Raw genomic sequence first — 21,477 nt, forward strand, 5'->3', positions numbered from 1 at the left:
TTATGGAGAAGAATCTTAGGCGTAACTCAGTGTCTTCTAAGGACATCTACTCGATGTTGTTGACAGTTTATTGCAGCCTTCGTGTTATCAGTAGTCCTGGCTCAAACACTTTCTCCTAATTCCCTGCCCTTATCTCTGAGCGAGACTTCTGGGCTGGAAATGGTGTGTCTTCCACGTCAGCTGCAGGACTGCAGGCCAACCTGGCTGGGGCCAAGCTCTTGTCTCCCCTGCCAGATTCCAGCACATTTCTCCATCCCAGTCAAAACGGAGTAAACAATTTTATTTTGCCTTGTTAATTTCTTTTACATGTAGGAAGAGTCTGCAATGCTCCGCAGGACTGGGCTTCAAGTTGCTGTCAATTTTTTTTTTTTTTACAAATTTTTGTCTACCTCCATCCCTTGGAGAAGCTTTGTTTGAAAGTACAATTTTAATTTTAGTATTAGTGTTAGTATTCATGCGGTGTGTGTTTGGTGTCTGTATCTGCTATCTGTGTATATGTCTTTGTCTGTGTAGATATAAGTGTACGGCGTGTATCTTCAGGTTTCCTTGGAGGCCAGAAGCCATCAGGCTTCTTGGAGCTGATGTTATCAGGTGTGAGTGCTGGCTTATCATATTTGGGTGCTGGGTCATCAAACCTGGGTCCTTTGAAAGAGCAACAAGCTCTTGGCCACCGAGCTAGCTTATCCCTCTAGCATGATTTTATAAACATGGAGTCTAAGCCCTTTTTGAGCTGTGCTTGCTGCCTAATGAAGAACGCAGACAGGCCCACTACTTCTAAACGAGGACAGTTGTGTTGGAAAAGTGTCCAGTTTTTCTAAAGATTTTCTAAGTTTGCCAACATTTTATCGCCCAAGGATGCATCTCCGACTCAGAGGCAGAGAGGAAGATGCTAAGGGAGACAGGAGAGCTCAGTTAAGTTACCTACTTCTAAGCATAACGCTATGGCTTTTTTTTTTCTTCTCTCTTTTCACTGCAGAGGACAAAAGAGTGTTCGTTGAGGAGGAGGCCTGACTAGGGACCAGAAGCTCAAACCTCCCCACAGCTCTCTCCTCTCCTGTGATGTTGTGGAATAGAAAGCTGGCTGCCAGGGGAGTGCAGGCACTAAGGGGGTGGTGGGCAGAGAAACGGAAGGTGAGCAGACAGAGGACACAAGGAAGAGGATGGAGTGAAGGGCATGAAGGAGAGAGAGCAGAAGCCTTGGGGGGTACAGGCAAAGCCGCGCTTCAACATACCAAATGCCTCCACTTAAAAATTTGAACCTAAGACCAAGCAAGAAGCACTCTAAAAAGCTACTGCCATGTCTTCAGTGCAGAGGCAGGAGAGGAGAGGAGACCCAGCTAACAGACATGTGGAAGACAGAGAGCTCGCAGAGGCCACACCCTACCTGTAATCATTCTGCATAGGGTGAGGAAGGCATTCCTCAGAAAGTGTGGAGTTTTGCTTGCATCCAAATTCCTGACATCAGAAACGACGCCAGAAGCCACTTTCAAGAGGCCAAACCTTTTTTTTTTTCCTCTGAAAGGGAAGAAAACTCTGTTTCCTCTGGGGTCTTCCCACCCTGACTAACCCAGGTTCTCTTTCCATTCATTTAGTGGAAGAGGCTGGATAAAAGGGAGGGCGAGGAGCTCCCTGCAAGGCCTGGTTCATGGGTCCCAGCAATGTCCCTGGCTGTTACGAACACACACACACACACACACATACATACACACATATATACACACATATATACATACACACAAATACACACACATACACACACACATACACACACATACACACACACACACATACACACACATACATACATACACACACATACACACAAATACACACACATACACACACATACATATACACACATACACACACATACATACACACACATACACACACATACATATACACACACATACACACACATACATATACACACATACACACACATACATACACATACATACACACAAATACACACACATACACACACATACATATACACACACATACACACATATACACACACATAAACACATATACACATACACACACATACATATACACACACATACACACATATACACACACATAAACACATATACACATACACACACATACATATACACACACATACACACATATACACATACATATACACACACACACATAAACACATATACACATACACACACATACATACATACACACACAGACACACACATACACACACACACAGCTACTTTTTTCATCATAACATTGGGGAGAATGTCTTAGCAAGATAGTAGGGTTGAAAGAGTAATGAAATCTGGATATTTCTCCGACTGCAGGGAGAAGAGTCACACGTCATAAGTAGAACTGCCATGCTGACAGTCTGCTTGCAAAAAATAAAAAATTTAGACCTTGCTTTACTTTGTGTATGAAAAGAAACCTCTGGTGGATGAAAATCTAATAAAAAAAAACCCTAAATTTTGGTGTTACTTTAGATTTGAGGGGAAGTACTTAATAACAAAAGCAAATAAAACCCTGAAAGCTATTTTTTTAAAAAAAAAAAGATAGCCATATTTGATTAGATAAACATTTCAAACTCTTATATTTAAGAAAACATGTCAGTGAAGTCCAGACATGGTAGTGCATGCCTGCAATCTGCACTGTGGAGCTGGAGAGAATAGAACCGGAGCTCTGTGCTATCCTTAGCTACATAGGCAGATAGTGGCCAGCCTAGGCTGAAGACCCTGTCTCTCCCAAACACAAGAAAATCATGGTCAGCATTGCTAGAGGTGGAGACCCAGGCTAGCACCAGGGATTTGCTTTGCTCTTTGTATTCAGACAAAAGCAGTCCCTCAAAATGTCGATAATGGATCTTACACTCTGACTTTAGCTAGACAGTGAAGTGTCCCTGCATCTGCTCCTGGCCTCCAGCTCTGGCCGCTTGCTCCAGGATCTCACACCAGAGATCTGAGGTTCACTGGGAGGCCACACAACTACACATCCCATGGGCTCGGGATGTGACAAGGACGTGTTTCTGTATGAATTATGATTGTAACGAAGATGAGGCATGGAGCTGTTGTGATAAGATGATAACACTGGGTCTCTTTACTCAGAATACGTTTATTGGTTTATAAAGCATATAAACATTTGATGAAATTATTCCTCCTAAGAACAGAGAACAAGGACACATAGAACACACTCACATTATACCTGACTCCTCCTCCTCCTCCGTTTGAGATGAGAGAGACGGTAGGGTATATAGCTGCATATCCCCATGAAAGGATTCCTTCGAGTTTCTCAAAGTTTTGAACAAAACAACACCGGCTGCTGAGAGCATTGTAATCTCTGTCGTGCTACATAATACTGATACAAAAGGTGGGTAGTAAAAAGTTCATTATATATAATATAAAGTTTTAATATATTACATTTGTTCTACATAACAGACTATAAATAGATGTGCCATAGCATGTTTAACAGTCATTGCTCTCAGCTCTTCACACTATGGTACCAAATGAAAAGTATAGTTTCTTTTTTTTTTTTTTTTTTTTGAAAAAACATAAGCACACAGGCAGAAACCAGTAGACATAGTTTTATAGGTTAAAATTCTAAAGAATACAGTAGATGTTATCATAACCTTGGCTAAAAAGTAATTTCGAAATCTGGCTAGTGATTTTCTGGAGAGCGAACCAACCAGTTAAGATTTTTCTGCCATCAGGAAGCCACAAAGCTAAAATACTGAGGACTTGGGGGCCGGACAGGAGTGGAGATAGAGGAAGACCACCAGTCTGAGCCTTTACCGCCACCACTTGACAGAGAACCCTCAGACACTGCCACCAGGGCAGCCACGTGGGTATCAACCCAGCAGAAACCCTGAGTTTCTGTTCTGTTCTCACAGTTCTTCAGCCCGACAGGAGCCTCTGCCGAAGTTCCTCTCTTTTGGTGTTCTGAATTAAGGCACAGCCTGAGAGATGAGGAAGGAGCAAGCTGCATCATTTCCTTCCTGGGGCCAGGCCAGGAGACACGTAAGAGTCCGGAAGGAACTCTCATTAGGAGTAGGAAACGCCACAGGGAACTCGCCTGTAGCCCGACTGTGAAGAGCACGCAAACCTTCCAAAACCAAACTCCTACGGCCGCCTTTGCGTTTCCTGACAGGCCACAAGCCCACCTCCACCAGAGCCAGCACAATGCATCTGCAGGCTCCAACCGCTCTCCGAGCGAGCTTGCGCCTTCCTTCCTCCCAGTCCACATCCCACACTTAACACTTGGCTCATAGCCCACATCCTCCACAAAGCCTCCAAGGTAGACAGACTCGGCTCTGGGACATCTCACCCATCCTCAACACACAAAGCACTAGCATTGCCCATTCGATCCAGTTTCATAGAGGTGTCCGTTGTCTGGGTATGGTCACTTCTTGGAGGACAGAGCCACTGTTTGAACGTCTTTTGCTTTAACTGGTAGTGAGACCACAGCAGGGCACATTATATAGGACTTTTAAATGAATGGAAAAGAGAACAGAGTCAACACATTCTTGGGTCATGGGCATCTTCTCTGGAAATGCCCTGAGGACAAGCTCCTTGCAGTCTGAGGTCCCTCCTCCGAAATGAAAATCAAATGTGGCTACTTCCGGGTGGTGGAAAGAACAACACTTGAAAATCTAAGCAGCACCTCTCTCGTGATTTCCAGGAGTCGGGGGCGGGGCCGTGACAGGACCACTTCCTTTTAAACAGGAGGTGAGCGCAGTGTGGTCCCTGAGTCAGCGTGCACTGCAGCATCCACCATCTTTAAAAGTCCTGCCTCGTCGCTGGAGTACACGGTGGTGTCTGTGTCATCTGAGTGATACCCAGACTGGTAGCCACTGGTCTGGTTGGAGCCTTCCGAGGCCACAGACTCCCTGCTTTTACTGGGCATCATTCCACTGTAGAAGAAACAGCAAGCGAATGAATTGAAAAGGGAAGCCGGCTCATTTGCTTTACACACTCACCAAAGCCCCAGCTCAAGAGTAGAATCCCCCCCAGAGACACTAGCCCCTCTCTCTCATTCCCTAATCAGCCTCAGACAAGGTCTACACTCAGGTACTGACATGAGCTAGTAGTCGCAGATAAGTCCTCTTATTCGGGTCCAAGTCTTTCAAGCTTGAGGGGAGATAAAAGGCCGTTCTGCTGAGGTATGCAGAGCCCCCAACCAATGGAAGAGTTTTACAGCCTTGACGACTGACAAGTTTGTCTATAGGAGTGATAGGAGTCACAGGGTCTCTTTCATGATATTAAACGATATCGGAATGGTCTAAAAATTCATTTGTGGTTTTCCTGTTCAGTCACCTAGGGAGCTAAGTGGTCTGTAAAAGATGTTAATAAATTTGTAGAGGGAGAGAAAAAAAAAGCTAGTGTACAGTCAGGCCAGACATGTCAAAAACTGCTTCTTACTCATCCAAACCGCATTCTTTGGACAATCGGGGGTTCAGTCACTCAGCAGCAATTGGAGAATGTTTCCAGTGACATAGTAGTCATGTCAAAGCTAACAAACGTGGGCTGTGTGGACCGAAAAGCTCGGGCTTTGCCCTAGAAGGGGTCTTATTCTTCTTATTATTCATAATGAAAGCCACAGAGAGAGTCTGTTTACTCTGTGTTCAGATACGGTTTCATGTAAGTTCAAAGAACCACAAGTATGTTTCCCCTCCCGACCCTGCTCTTCACTTCCCACACCAAACCAGTTTGTGTCTCAAACAGTGGCATGACCCTGGCCACCTAATAGCTCTGAGTCACTATTGTTTGAGTCAATGAAAGAAGCATGTGGTTGGTGCCCATGCCTTCTTGCTGGGCCTTAAAGAAAACAGCAAAGTTTACTGTGGCTACTGTTGTTGTTGTATAGACATCACTCAAAAGCCCATGGGGAACCCCATCTCGTACAGCAGCTCTCTGATGTGTACATCAAATCTTGGGTTTCCCTACCTAGAATGAGCCTGCCAGCAAACAAATAACTACTCTTATCCCACTGTTCTTATAAACATAGATTTTCATAAAGATTTTTTTAATATTTAAATCAGGTACATTTATTCAAAGCCTGCATATACCTGTTGAGCCATAAGGAAGAATGGCACGAGTATATTTAATAGTTTTCCCCCAACTGAAAAGGAAGTGATTCAAAGAATCATATTTAAATATATTAAATAAGTGAATATGTATCTATTTACAGTATCATCTTTCTTAATTACAGATAAAGCCATTTAAGTACAGGTTTGACAGTCCATCAGAGTCTGCAAAGTCTTCACTCTTCAGGATCATGGTACCTGTTGACATCTTTGCAGTTTGGCCAGGGCCATCGAAGCCACAGGTCACTCTGCTGGCCTGTATCAGTCTGCTCAGAAGTCCCATAGCCTTCACAAATGTAGTCATTAGAAATTGGCCAAATACTCTAACTTGCTTCAGATTTTTCTTCAGACTCACCAATTTCATGGCTTAGTTTATTTTACTCCTTTATCAAATTGCTAATTTGGAATATTAATGTCATCAACCTCCAAAGGCACCAGAAGAGAAACCACATCTACACTGAAATGTCTTTATTATGCCCTTCCAAAAATACCTATTGAAATATTCTTCCTTAGTTGGCTGAGTCTTACCCAAAAGATGGAGATAATTTGTTCCTGTCTTCCAGAGTTTTCAGCTCTTCTGATGCAAGGACCATCCCACTGTCTGTCTGGCTGTCCTTTTAAGGAGACAGTGAAATGACACAGTGAGTGTGCACATGACCAGCTACTTTAAACTCCTTTCTCAATCCATCTAGCTGACAATAGGACTCAATGTCGTGCCAAAGAGGGTATGGCAGCCAGCGACTGTGTAAGCCACAAAGGAAGCAAATGCTTGGAGGAAGTAGACTTGGGCTAAGGAGAGAGGAAAGGTCAGGATGTTGGCGTCTCCTTCTCTCTGCACATCGACAACATTTGCACTTGAGTGAAGTTGGACGCATAGTTAGACTATCCTGAACCTTGGTCCAGGTGCCTTTCATATGGCAAAACTAAAGATCGACCTCCCCCACGGCACATATACTCAAGGACAGCCTTAATAAGGTTCCAAAACTCAAGTGCTTAGGCTAATATTTATCTAGCTAGTATTTCACCCCAAATATTATCTTTATGACTATTTTTAAAAGATGTACTTACATCTGGGATCACTTTTACTTCTGGTTCCTCCAATGGGATATCTTCAAATGTTTTTACACTCACTGGCCGGCTCTTTCGCTTACTGTTCTGGAGATAATGACTGCAAGAGAACAAATATTTATTTGTATTTGGGTGGTAGTATATTTGGATATGGATGCCTCAAGTGATACCTAAGTTCATTTATCTTTCAACCACAAGTTGAACAGCAACCTTCAAAACATCCTTTGGTAGAAGAAAAACAAAATTCAAAAAGAATATTTTTTCTGCTAGCACGCATGGAAGGCTTAATTTCCTGTGAAAGTCCATTTAAAAGTATAATAGAACTGAGAAGGGTAAAGGAGACCTGGGCCTTGGAATTGTGCTTCTGGGGCTCAGTGCTGAACTAAAGACAAGGGCAGTTGACTCAACAGCAGGGCACTGACTACATGGGATTCCTCAGGTGATCTCTTGATGTACTCCGGCATGCTTCCCTTTCTCTAGCCATCTCCAAAGAGAGGTGTTCTACACAGTATTCAGTATTATTCAGTATTCACAGGCCATCATGGGCAAGGGAAACACCTTTGGTATCCCTAGATGCTGGATACTGTGCTTGGCAGTGATCTCAAGTCAGCTTCTTTCTTCTACGTGAACTACAGATCTAAGGCACAGAGGGAGGTGGGCTGGGTCTTACCCAGGCACCCTTTTAGCCCACGTAGTTGCTTATTTCAGAAAAGGACAGTGGCTTCAGAGTCTCAAGACACTTTGCATAGCTTTAAGTCTAACCCTCAGTACAGGAATAGAGTCAAGCCTTTGCTGCTCCATTTTAAATGCTTGTAGGCAAGAGCTATTCTTCAGCAGCATGCAAGGACGGTAAATGTCAAGTTTGCTGTTCTTAGGAAGTGCAAAACCCTATCAACCAGCATTTGCCTCCCTCTTTTGAATTCCAGAAGATCTTCACAGAATGAGACTTGTCAGACAGCACATTACCACTCCCTGGGGCTTGGTCTTCCCTACCACTTGACATTGGGAGAGCCCAGAGATCCTATCAAAGCCTCCAGCAGCCCAATGGGAGATAAGAGAAGCCCCCTGTACAGGAAACATCCATGCAGACAATAAACATATTCTTCACTCTTGTCCCATGACAAGCAGCCTGCTGGCACAGCGCATAAATGCTGGGTCAGAGTTGAAGAATGGAACCTGAGCATCTCTTCCCTTCCCTAAGAGGTCATTTCCTCCCCACACAGAGGAGAGAATGAGGTTCTCAGTGATACCCCAACTCGGGAGAGTCCACAGGAAAGGAGACGGTCCAGGCAATGCAGGGAACAAGCAAAGCCTGCTTCCTGATAAGTCTGGTCTTTAAAAGCAGTGACTGCCAAAGCTGGTTAGCATCATGCCTAGTCACTCGTTCAGGAAGACCTTTGGGAATCTATCACCACTCAGACATTGAGCTGAATGCTCTTCAAACACTGCCTCACAGCATCTCACAGTAACCTCTCCAAAACCTACTTGTCCAAAATCATACAGCTTGAGCCTTAGGCTATAGTTGTGAGGGCCACTGAAAAAGTTTGGGCATGGGATTGGCATGATCAGATCTGCTTTCTAGACAGTTGGCTGTGAAAAGAAGAGAAGACCAGAGGCAGGGAAGCCTGGTAGGAGACTTCACACTTATGTAGAGGAGAATCTGAATAAAGAACAGGAATGTGCATAAGGTTTGGAGCAGTGCCTGGATTCCATAGGTATCCGAGGTGATAACCAGGCAGCATCAGGAGGCAGCGTGGGTATCACACAGCTACCTTAGAAGATCAGATCCTTACATTCTCTGCCCAATGATTTAAAGATGGAATTGGTCCTTCACAAGTGACCAAGTATTTCCTGGCATCTTTCCTTGCATCTGCTCCCCACAGTCTCTCAGACAGATCTCTTATTTCCCACTGAGAGACAAAGAAGCCCATACTCAGTGAGAGAAAGGCAGAACCAGGATTCACACTTAAGTTTGCAGGTTCTAAAGCCCCCATGGGGCTTTTTTCCCTCATCCCATTCCACACCGACTCTCTTGGAGTATCAGGGTGGAAAAGAAAGAAGAGAGTCAAAGACTCATCGCTCAAATCTTGATTAAGCACCTACTACATTCATAGCATTGTTCCCGTTCCCACTCATGCTTTGACCCTGGGGTGAGTCGGTGGGTGGAGTCAGTACCGAGTGTGGAGTAGATGAAAGGTGAAGAAAGAAGACTCCCATTTCAAGGAGTCAAGCATGATGGCCAAGTCAGGAGAGAGCCAGATAGCCAGCAGGCTCTCCCAGGCATTAGTCCATCATAGATATTCAATTACCACAAGCAATTAATCAAAATGAGGAAAATACTGTGTCTCAAAGCCTGGGCTCTGGGAGAGAACTGCAAAGACATCTCTGATAAACTGCTTGGAATGGAAGGTGAAACTCCCAGAGGAAATGACAGAGCAACCACAGATGGTCCACACACGGCCCTCTGAGAGAGACGAGCCCAGTAAATACAGACTTTCTTAAGAGAAGCACACTTGGGGCCAGGGATGATCCATGGTGGGGAGTTGGAGACAAAGTTAAGTCTAGACATAAGTGGCCCTCCCTACCCCCACTCCTCAGCCTCTTCTCAACATAACTGTTGAACAACTATTTTAAAAATAGTCTAAAGGGGCCACAAATCAAGAGGCTGTCTCCCACAGTGATGTCCCTGTCCAACTCTATTTATAATTCAGTGGACTTGAAAAGTATAAGAGGGGGAATCAAAGCGAGACTCAGCTTTTCTACTTGGCTGGAAGCGTGAAAACAGATAAAATATGCCCTGAGAGGTGTCTTAGCCTCAGTGGATTTTCCCCCAGAGAAGCTGAGCCACATGAGAGTCCCGCACTGCTGTGTGCAGTGTGCTCACTCCTCCAGTCTGCACTGTCTTTAATTCAGACCACTGTAAGGTGATGGAGGGCTTTATTACCATAAGAAGCAGCACAGGGGACTCGAGAGGCCATGCAAACAAACGCTTCCAATGTCTGTTTTGTTTTTCAGTTTACGGAGAGCTAAAAGAGAACCTAGTCTGGGAAGTCTCCTTCGAAACTCACAGGCAGAAAATCTGAGCCAAGCTTGGCTGGGCTTAAAGCACGGTGTCACGTCTGTCCACACTTCTAGGGGATAAATGTTAGCAGTCTCTTTTTAGACCCAGTTCACATTGGCACTCCTATTACCCAAACTTGACTTCATCATCTGCTTAGCGAAATATTCTATGAAGCCAGCAAGCCAAGTGCTCTGAACTCTGCTTGGTCACAGGACATGAGGAGGAGGACAGTGTGCTGTCGTCACACGGCTCTCTGGTTAAGGAGAAGGCAACGTAGCATGTCAGAGGAATGATCAAGCCCCAAGGCAGGCAAACCTGAACCAGGAAACTGCATACATGGAAGTTTCACTTCATGACTTTAGACTCTTCCCCTCTGAGAACCTCTCCTTGGAAGGAGGGAAAACGCAGCTAAATAAGAGACCAGAGGACATGGATTCATCTCAGAGCAGGATGGGAAGCAGCTCTCTTGAGAGCTGTCCTCTATGAAGTGCCTTCAAGTGCCTGACACTTAGAAATACATTATAGTATGCAAATTCCCCAAGCAGCGATTCACAAACAGCCATGTGTGTGTGTGTGTGTGTGTGTGTGTGTGTGTGTGTGTGTGTAGCAGGGGTTGGGTTGGGGAGTGATAGATGATTTGGGACTTGTTACACAGCTGCTAAAAGGCAGACCCAGGCCTCATATCTGGTTCTACCAAATCCTCTTGTCTACACCTTTAATCACACTATTTTGCACTGCCCAACGTGGGTAAGACTCATGTCAGTCTCCAACCTAGAAGATAGTGTCTATCTTGACTAAGTTCTCATACAGGCAAAACAACAACAAAAACAAAATCAAAACAAAACAAAATAAAAACACAAACCCTGAGAATATACAAAAAAAAATTCTTAAACAAACAAAAAAACCATCAACTCTTCTTATTATAAAGGGATGGTAGCTTCTGGTTGACATCTAAGTCTCAGTCTCTCTCTCCCTCTCCCTCTCTCTTTCTGTAGTGCAGGATTCCTGTCATGCAGGATTCCTCAGGGCAAAACATACTTAGGTCTCTCTAACCTCCAGGCAGCGCAGCACCTGGGCCAATGCCTCCCATGGGAAACAGCTGCCTGTTCCTCCTGCAGCTTGGGGACACTGAGGAAGACAAGTCTCTCCCATGCTGACAGGGGTTCTACCAGCAGCAGGACAATGCCCAAAGAAAAGGGACAATGCCAACTTGTCTTAGGCTTGGGAAAGACAATGCTAACATTGCATTGTGGGAAACCCCATCACCATGTGCCTCATGGGCAGGTATTAACTGAGAGCCTAGAGAGCTGCCTGGTCCACGGACCGGGACTGGACTGAGTGACATTTGTTTTCAATAAAGTCAAGCATCCCATTAGGTACACACAATGCTGCAACTCAGACTGGGGAGAGACTTCTGTGCTGTAGTTGCTGGCCCCATGCAGGACACAGCCTATGGCATGCTGCAGCTACACCATAGATCCTTCAGCAGGTTTCCTATTTGCGCAGAATCCTTTCCTGAGTCTCTCCTAAGCCATTTAATTCACCTTAATAAAAGTGTACATGGGGACAATTTTAATACAGATGTCTCAGTAACACAGCTCTCTTTCCCTCTCTCTTTCTTCTCAGAGATTAACGAACTGTGGCATTTTAGCTATTTGCTCCCACAAGGCTTAGAATTCTTAAAGGCAGGGCTGTGCCAGCAACATGGGCCACAGATGGGAGGTGGCTCGGCTCTCCAGACCTTTAGAGAACACTGCCCTCTGAATGTCAGAACTCCAGTTAGCCAGAAGTAGTATGGGACTGCCTAACCAAATGTCTTCCTCCCCCCCATCTCCTGAGCTGGCCTTGAAGCCCCCGCACCCCCTGCCTTGGAGGGGATGCTGGCTATCTCCAGTACCTGATTCCTGCTGTGTTGTCATAATGGAATTTGGGGTCGCACACTTCCTCTTCCTCCATACAGGAAACAGGTGAGGTAGGCAGGGAGAGTCCAGAATCCTCTTCCATGCTCAGTGTCTCTGACATTGGAAGAACAATATAGTCTTTGCCATCCTGAAACAATAAACACAGCATGCTATTGTTATGGCTGCTGTCCTTCAAGGGCCTTTTCATGAAAAACAAAGGGCTGGGGGGTGTTTTTGACTGTGCACTGCTTTCATATCTGAACACAAGACTTCAAGACTGTCTTGGAAGAGGCTTGACAGAAACAAAAGAGCACTTGAAAGGGATGTGTGGAAGAAGGTTAATAAAGGGACTAAGGAAGAATGGGATTAGTAAAGGGACAAGAGGCCATGGTTGCCATGAAGACAAAGCAGGCAATGGCTGTGGATTCCCTGTGAGAACACAAAGCCCAGGAATGAGTTCCCCACCAAGACCTCCACAGGAGCCAGGCCTTCAAAGCGCAGGGCCTCCAGTGGAGCCTCAACATTCCAAGGCAATGGAGAATCAGAAAGCAGTGAAGAGGAAAGCAACACAGAGCAGGATTATAGGAATTCTGGGCAAGGGTAATACAGGCCAATGGTATTTCTCAAGAGAAAGCACAAAACCAAGCTCTCGCATCTGACACACGTAAATGATTGGAAGGTTTGTTCATGAAAATGGATAATATCCTCGCGTGTTCAGAAGGACAAAGGAGTCCATTGGCCCTCACTGTATCAAGGGACGCCTAACAGAGACAACTAACTTTTTAGAGGGCAGAGCTCTGTTGTGGAGCTCTCTTTAGAGTGTGACATTTCACCAAGAGGGTGAAACCCAAGGTCATGGTTTCGCATAATTTTTTATGTTTGGTTTGTTTTGGCCTTGCCTGCAGACTTTACTAAAAATTATATGAAATGCCTTCCATGTCTGAAAGTCTGTAAGTACAGATTTGGCATTTTGTTTTGTTTTGCTTTGCTTTGCTTTGTTTGTTTGCTTGTTTGTTTGAGGTATTCTTTCTATGCTGCCCAAGTTGGCCTCAAACTGGTGGTTGCTTGGGACTATGTATGTATGTTTGGGATTATAATGTAATCCTAGAATGCTAGGATTACAGACATGCACGATCATACTCAGTAGATTTTTTTTTTAATTTTAGAAGAACGTGTGAAGAGATAACAAAAAAAATAAAGAGATAAAAATAAAGAGATAAAAAAAAAATCAGGAGGTGGGGACAGCAAGATGACTCAGTGTGTAAAAGCATCTTCAGCCAAGCCTGATGACGTGAGTTCTCCCCCCCCACCCCCTGGACCCGCATGGTAGAGGAGAGAACAGACTGCTGTAACTTATGAGAAGATGAGAGTTGTCTCTTCTCAAGCTTTGAATCAGGATCTCATCAGTCTAAAGAGCAATTAAGGCTTTTAGGAAGCATTATCGCTCAGAACTGGAAGAGAGAGGCTCCATTTTCAGTGGCTAAGAGAATAACGTAGTGCCGTGTGAACACCCAGGCCATACTCTGTTAGATCACAGACCCTAGACCTGAGGCCTGTTTGTAGAAGCTTCTCAAGTAGAGGGTGACAAACCTGCTGTGCATTTGCTTGCAGGAGATTTCCCAAATGCTCCACCAACTCTGAAAACGAGGGTCTCTGGTTGGGGTCCTCATGCCAGCAGTCCAGCATGGTCTGGTACCTGGACAAGCGAGACACCAGTTTCATTAACTTTGCCATCCTTCCAAGGGCTCATGGTCAAGATAAGTGCTTGAGTGAGAAGCAAAGGACTGAGATGCTACAGAGAGATGTGAAACTATGGGAGACACAGATGCCTGCACTCAGAGGTCCAACCGCCTATGGAAGGGTCTTTTTTATCATTGCTCTCTCAACCTTTAATAAAACCTCTCTGGAGAGGGTACCAAGTAATGCCATGATGGTGCTTGAGCTACCTAAGGAAGGTTCCAAAGACAGAGCTGAACAAACTAGGCCATGGCATAGACTCACACAATGGAAGGCCTCCTTGCCTCCTTAGTGGGAAGAGTTTGTAAGAAAAAAAAAGACGTTTTCCAGAGTCTTACATTTCTGGGGTAGTGTAGTCAGGAGCCCGCATTCTAGTTCCTTCTTTCAGTCTCCTACAAAATTCTTCATCAATCTTGACCCCAGGGTATGGGGAGGCACCTAGCATAAGATAAGAACAGAGCATTGTGGGGTTTGAATCTCTCACAAAAAACCAAAAAGCCTGATTCTTGTACATCCATATCACCAACATAGCTTTCTTGACTTTACCACCTACATCTTCTAAGAAATTCTACTTGACAGGAGGTAACAGACTGAGAGGAAATGACACACAAGGCTCAATGGTTACTATCATCCTATCATCGTACTTGTTCTCAAACCCCCACCCAGGAGGGGGTCAAAGAGAAGTGACTTACCTAAGGAAAATATTTCCCAGAGCAACACACCGAAAGACCACACGTCGCTCTGAATTGTGTATACTCTGTCAAAAATGGTTTCCGGGGCCATCCACTTCAAAGGGAGTCGGGCCTGAGGGGGGAAATATCGAGGCATGAGATCCCAAATTGGCAGGTTTCTAAAGGAAATAGTCCCCTCACTTCTAAACACAAATCCACACAAAGTTGGAATTCCACACCTGAATAGCCACAAGGTTCGCCTTTAGATACCTACATCTCCTTTTCTGACATAATCCGGGTCTTTATAAATGTCCCGGGCCAAGCCGAAGTCACAGATCTTAACCACATTCTTCTCCGATAGGAGAATGTTTCGTGCTGCCAGGTCCCTGTGGATACACTGTGAACAGAAGAATACGTGTGGTAAGTCACTACACAGCTAATCTCTTTCACAGCTGTTGTGACCTCACGCTTAACAACAACAAAAAAAAAGTCCCACATCAGAGAACCAAGTGATTAACAAGGACTAGGGTTGCATTTTATACCAACCCTAAGCGCCTGTGTGTTTCATTGAGACACACATCTGCTTATTCCATAAACAGTCTTGGCCGTTGGAGTTAAATGGCAAAGTTATAGTCTGATGGTGGACACAATATTAAAAAACGTGTCTCCGATCACATCCACACATCCTTTGGCTTGTGCCCTATCTGGCGAAGACTGGGTTAGACTAAGGGGATCCCAGGATAGACTGGTCTTGGATGGATGTATAAAAATCAGGAGCAAAGGTTCTCATTCACCAATGAGAATGCACTTTCTTAGCCTTCTCTTCCATTTGGTATGGAAGCTTGGCTGGATCTGGAGGCAGTACCCACTGGTACTCATCCTACTTCCAAAGTGTTCGATATTACAGTGAAGATGAACCCAGGCAAAGCTGGGCAACACAAGTGGAAGAAACCTCTGGATTCTCAGTTCCTCCAGTGGTCTCTTCTTTCTGTCCTCTAACTTGATCAGCCTGTCAACCACTAAGCAGCTATGTCTCTACGGTCAGAGCTCTCAGCCAAGAGCCTAAGTGCCACCAGAGAGGGAACACGAGCCCCAAGGAGCTTTAGATACAAATGAAAGGTGACACAAGAGTCCCTGGTCCACATGGGAGTGACCATAGAAGCTGGTAATCATTGCCTCTGCCTTATCCGGCACTCCAGGTCTGTACAGCACTCTCCCTCACACCAGAATATCCAGGATGGCATTGTCTAGTGTGACTCAGGAAAACTGGAGAGGCCCCAAGGTAGACAGCGCTCCTACTTGCTTTCAACCAAGGAGCTTCCTTTTCCAGCTGGACAACCAGGTAGTATTCAAAAAAGATCACCCGGTAGGTCCCAGAGAAAAGAAAGGACTCTGGCTCCATCCTCTCCAGTCACAGTATCAATTCCCCCTTCCTGCTGCTGAAAGGAACTACATGGCTCAGGAATGAACTTTGGCCTTTACAAAAATAACAATCTTTGAAAGAGACTCAAAGCCCTCCTCCTTGGGAAGATCCTGTAGGACCCTGGTTCTCTTCCCTTTCCTTGGAAAATAAACGTGCAAGAAATATTCAGCAGAGCTGTGTAAGATCCCAAGGTTCTGGAAGATGTGAGAAACACTAAACTTCAGAGAGGAGAGGGGTAAGGGGCCTTACAATGATAAGGAAAACAAAAGAAATATTAAAGCCTTCTGTTCCCTCAGGAACAGCAGCAAATACATTGCATCAACAGAGAGCTTCTCCTAAATATAATGTGAACCTTTCCTACTGAGTTCCCCACCCCCCACCTTCCCAAGGTCGCCAGGGACTTCCACTAACTGACTCCCACCTCTATGGTGTTTACAACAATATTTGTCACTTGTCACGTCCCACCTCAGCCTTTGTTTGGCCCACTTTCTAATTTTAGCTGTTTTAATCGTCCTCATCTGAAGCAGGGCCTTCCTGCCTTCTAATTACACAAATAACAAGTAACTTTTGGATGGATGGAGACGAATGTAAAACAAATTAAAAATAGATCCACTACACCAAGATATCTACAAGACTCCTCCCATCCCCTCTCCTAGGCCCTTGCTCAAATGTCACATCCTTAGTAAGTCTTCTCATCTACCTTGTTTAACATTGAAGTACACACGTGTTAGCATATGCACATACAAACACACCACTTCCGTATATTCTGCAAGCCCTTCCTGATTTATTTAATTCCACAACATCTATTCCCATTTAGCCTTCCATATTTGTTACTTGGGTATTGAATGTTTCATCAGTCACCAGCACTGTAAACACCGTGAAGAAGCAGAGCTGTCTTGGTTGGCTTGCCAGGAGGCTCTTAGAAGTCTACCCAGCATTTAGTAATTGGTCAATGAATATTAATTATATGAGTTAATTTCATGAAACCTCTAGCCACCTTTTATTAGCAGAAACGGAGCCTCCCTCAGTGGGACACTTAAAAAGACTCCTAAAAGTGGTGCATGATTTTCCAAACCAAACAAAGGGATGTCTGATTTCTAAGCCTGTGACCTGGAGAGAAGGTTTCCTTCCCCTGACCTGTCATACCTTCCTTGATGCCAAGAACTCCATGCCCTTAGCCACTTGGAAGCTGTAACAGATGAGATGCTCCAAGGTCAGGAAGTCCTTGTACAGTTCTTCAGAAGCTGTGAGAAGAGGCAAGAGGACAGAGATGAGTGCTCCCACCAAAGATGAGTGCTCCCACCTGTCCGTAGCTCTGCTTCTAAGTCAGCTACCATGATCCATTTAAGACCTGAGGGTTAATTTCAGGAACCAGAAACAGAACACCTGCCCATTCCCTAAGCCCCAAATTATTTGCCTCTATCAGACTCCTCGGGAAAATAATGTCTTCTCCGTTTTAGTCAAATGGAGCCACTAAACCAGAAGGCAGAGCAAAGGTGAAGTCGGTGCAGACAGCAGGGTGAGAAGAACGATTTTTTAAGGTCTGCTATCTCACGCTGCTGTTGTTCTTTTCCCATGAACCCAGAGGGGGGAAACAATAGCTCATATTAAGAACTCTAAAAATAAAACAACAATATTCAGGGTCATCAAATCTTTTCTCTCCAGGCTTTGTCCTGGAACAAAGACCAGAGTTCAAACTACAGTCTACAACAGAAAACTAAAAATACCAGAAAGAGATTTATTTCTCTCACTTTCAGACTTAAGACGTGTGGTAAGCACATGAAATCTGGCCCGTCGGGGGTTGGTGGGGGCTTTCCTCCAAGAAGAGGAGCGAGTGACAGCAGACATGAAAGATGAATTTACATAAGTTGGTAGTATGTATTACAGTCAACGGATACAAATAAACACTGGGGGGCTCCTGGAGATTTTGAAATGACCTCCTAGCTTAGGCCAGAGGAGATAAGGCTTACTGTCTCCTTCCTGGACACAAGACCAGAGTAAACACAAACTTATTTGTCATAACAGCCTTATTAGTATTAATAAGGATGAGACTTCTTCCTTGGGCGAGGTTTACAGGGCTCTGGAGGAGCAGTGAAGGCCTTTTCATTTCCCAGATACAGAAATGGAGGCAAAGTCCAGGCCTGCAATTCCAAGCCATTTCACCTCAGCTCCTTTCAATTCCTTGGGTCTCCAGCTCACCGGCTACCACTTGTAAGCAAGAGGGTATATGAGCCACTTGATTGTAGACTCCATGACATAAGGCCTACACAACTTTCCCATGCCCCTCTAGCCCAAGCCCTAGCCACCAGATGCCTACACAGCTTCTAACAATATGTTAGGTTAAGGTTTATCAGTAGGCTTATGGCAAGGGAAACAGAAATGGGGGTGGTTCGCCTAAACTCACGCTCCCAAGAGCACTAGACAACAGGCATCCCTGACTTTGTCTATACAGTTGGGCCTGCTCCTCCTGAGTCAAGCAGACATACAGTGAGTGTGTCCTCGAGCTGACTGAAGTATGGGAGGTGATGTTGAGGTCCAGCTCCACCCATCAGTAACACTAAAATATTACTGGGATCACAACAACCAAGGGAGACAAGTCTAAAGCATGGCTGGAAGCGAGATTGTTAAGAAGCCAGCTGGAGTGTAGAGGAAACAACAGATGTGTCCTAACCCGCCTTGGTGAAGGTCAGGTAGAGAGAACTGAAGGGGTCTCTGTGTGCTGCTAAGGCACACTACCTACTAGGTCTGGACCACTTATGACAACCAAGACTAGCTAAGCACTAGAAAGCTCCCTTCCCCTTCCAGAGCATAGCAATGAGCCTCTACTGCCAATACATTCTGATCCAGTATCGAACCAGAGTATTGATTTGTTTACTAGTGACAGGTTAGCCCATCAAGTTACCTAGGCTCCTCAGGATAACCCCGTTTTGCCTCCCAATGGAGTTCACTGTCTATTTAGGGATTTCAGGCTTTAGTTAAGCTTGCCTGGACACTGCCTAGGAATTCAGATTTCTTTCAAACACGAAGCTTTTCCCTGTTTCTAAATAGCTTGTCCTCATTGCTTCCTACGAGAATGTGTGTTAGGCATGGGCAGCAAAGCAGGTACCTTCTTCTTCCTCTACATCACTGAGTGATTTCTCCTCCACAAAGCCTGAACTGGCGGAGCTCTGGCTGCTGGTGATGCTGTCCAAACGTCGTTTCAGATCCACGGAGAGCTCCCCAACATAGTCCTTGCCCTGGCGGAAGCGTGCCCCTTTGCTCTGGAAAAGAACGGAATGTGCAAATTCCTTGAATACAAAATGGGTCTCTAGTGCTTTGCAAGGTTACAAACAATTAAAATTATTAAAAAACAAGCAAGACAACTCTAGGAGTCTATGGTCTCGGAGTTGAATTGGGTGGGAAGGGAGGGAGGGGAGGCAAGGTTTAACAGTATTCCCTCTGTAATGCGAAGGTCCTTCTTCAGCATCCAGTAGTAAGTACTTCGTGTTCAGGAATATTCAAACACACTGCCATTAGTGCCCTCTTTACAGAGAGATGTACCCTCCATAGCGCCAAATAGGGCTGGGGGGGGGGGACTGAAGAGACCCACTATAATCCAAGTGTTCCCTCTGCCCCATCCTTACCCTAATTAAATCTAGCACTATAATAATGGGTCAAGAGATTTAAAGTCCCAAAAATAAAATATTAAAAGTACTAATAAATAAAATATTAGGAGCATACAATCCCTAGAAAATAAAAGAGGAAGTTAAGACAACCAATGAACTATGCAAAGAATTTTAACTAAAGACACACGCGTACCACTCTGAGTTTTTCTCTGCTTTACAACATGGCCAGTGCTCAGGTAGAAGACAGCCTACCTTATAGGGAACAAATTCATTTCTCTTGCCCCGTAAGTAAGTTGATAGGTTTCCAAACTTGCAGAATTCCACAATCACCATGAGAGGCCCTGCAAATGACAGAGTGTGTTGAGAAAGGAAAAATGTATTCCACGAACATTTCTCACTGTGTGCCCAGCATACCGATAAGCCCAAAACTGCACACTAGAAGAAGGCTACCTATAACCTTCCATTACAACAGGGCTGTAGAACTCATCCAACACCAACTCCCTCCTATTGAAACTATTTCTTTTCAAAAGGACAATTCTACACGTGTAATCAAAACAGCAGCAATCAGCTGAGATGGCTGCGGGGAGGGAGAAAATGGAGATGACTTGAGAGTCTCCTTTTGAGGTCTGGGATGTTAATCTAACACTTACTATACAAGCACCAAACCATAGCCCCATGATGAGACCATTCTTTAATTCAAAGGACTCTGTAGAATCATTTGATTACAGTGCCCGCCACATTTCTGTGAGACACAGCACATTCAGGAGTCTGCAAAGCATCGCTTCCTTCAGATGCTAACAGAGAGCTGTAAGTCACACTCGGGCAAGCGAAGTCAGAGCAGGTACTCACCTCCCGGCTTGGTGCAGGCGCCTAGGAGGTTCACCACATTGAGATGGTGACCAATGTGGATGAGGATCTTGAGCTCAGACATGAGGGCTCGATGCTCGCTGTGTGTGGCTCCTTCTGCAGATTCAGAATACAGATGAAAACTATTAAGTATGCCCATTGTCACAGGATGATGGCTGCATTTAACTGTGCAACTCACTCTCCCTGGGTAGCACAGCTACAGCTAACTAGGAGAGCAACTACGTGCCTTGAAAAGTCAAATGGAAAGTTGATTCTTAATTAGAGATCAAAGCTTTACTTGAAGCAAACCCCGAATGACTGATGTTTAAAGGACTCTCAGGAGAAGTTTCCTGTAAAGTCGTGAACATATCTGCAATGGAGTCACATCCAGAGTGGCTTTCTAGACAAAACCTGAATTTTCTATTTCATATTTAGTAGGCTGTATAGGGCCTGATCATTTCAGTGCCTCCTGACAGGAAAACAATCCCATACATTAAATAGGCTCAGATCTAGGGACCTCTGAGTTGGCTGGGCCAGTAAAGAAAGACACTTTCCACTAAGCCTAACAACTGAGTTCAAACCCTGGGGCCTACACAGTGGAAGGAGAGAACCGATTCCTGCAAGTTATCCTCTGACTACCATATATATACTGTGGTTTGAATATTTTCTCTCTCTCTCTCTCTCTCTCTCTCTCTCTCTCTCTCTCTCTCTCTCTCTCTCTCCTTCCATGCCTCTCTTTCACGTGTGCACACACACACACACTCACACACACACACATACACACACACACACACACACTCACACACATAAATGAACATGGTAAATTTGCTCAGGTCCATACTGATACTCCAGTTGCTTTGTACCAGATAAGTAACACAGCAAAGAGCAGCATACAGCAAGGCTGTTTGCCCTTCAGCCTAACAGGGGCTAAGACTGCACTGATGCTGTATGGGTGGCTGCACTTCCCTTTCACAGGCAGACACGGTTCCCACCTCGGGGCCTAATGGCCAATCTCTCTCTCTCTCTCTCTCTCTCTCTCTCTCTCTCTCTCTCTCTCTCTCTCTCTGTGTGTGTGTGTGTGTGTCTCTCTCT

At 44.9% G+C, this 21,477-nt stretch overlaps 1 protein-coding gene across 1 annotated transcript in view; it reads right to left on the reverse strand.

Moving 5' to 3' along the window:
* Nucleotides 1–3,089: 3,089 nt before the first annotated feature.
* Nucleotides 3,090–21,477, reverse strand: part of Kdr (kinase insert domain receptor) — a 45,246-nt gene continuing 26,858 nt past the window's right edge. Inside the window, exons 19-30 of the mRNA XM_021162949.2 lie at nt 20,389–20,502; nt 19,792–19,880; nt 19,041–19,194; nt 17,081–17,178; nt 14,786–14,908; nt 14,533–14,644; nt 14,179–14,278; nt 13,694–13,799; nt 12,100–12,251; nt 7,142–7,241; nt 6,602–6,687; nt 3,090–4,900 (exon numbers count right to left, since the gene is read on the reverse strand). Of these exons, the coding sequence (XP_021018608.1) occupies nt 4,705–4,900; nt 6,602–6,687; nt 7,142–7,241; nt 12,100–12,251; nt 13,694–13,799; nt 14,179–14,278; nt 14,533–14,644; nt 14,786–14,908; nt 17,081–17,178; nt 19,041–19,194; nt 19,792–19,880; nt 20,389–20,502 (1,430 nt within the window). The 3' untranslated portion in view covers nt 3,090–4,704. The remainder of the gene's footprint in view (nt 4,901–6,601; nt 6,688–7,141; nt 7,242–12,099; nt 12,252–13,693; nt 13,800–14,178; nt 14,279–14,532; nt 14,645–14,785; nt 14,909–17,080; nt 17,179–19,040; nt 19,195–19,791; nt 19,881–20,388; nt 20,503–21,477) is intronic.

This window comes from Mus caroli, chromosome 5 (assembly GCF_900094665.2).
Source record: "Mus caroli chromosome 5, CAROLI_EIJ_v1.1, whole genome shotgun sequence".
Lineage (NCBI taxonomy): Eukaryota > Metazoa > Chordata > Mammalia > Rodentia > Muridae > Mus > Mus caroli.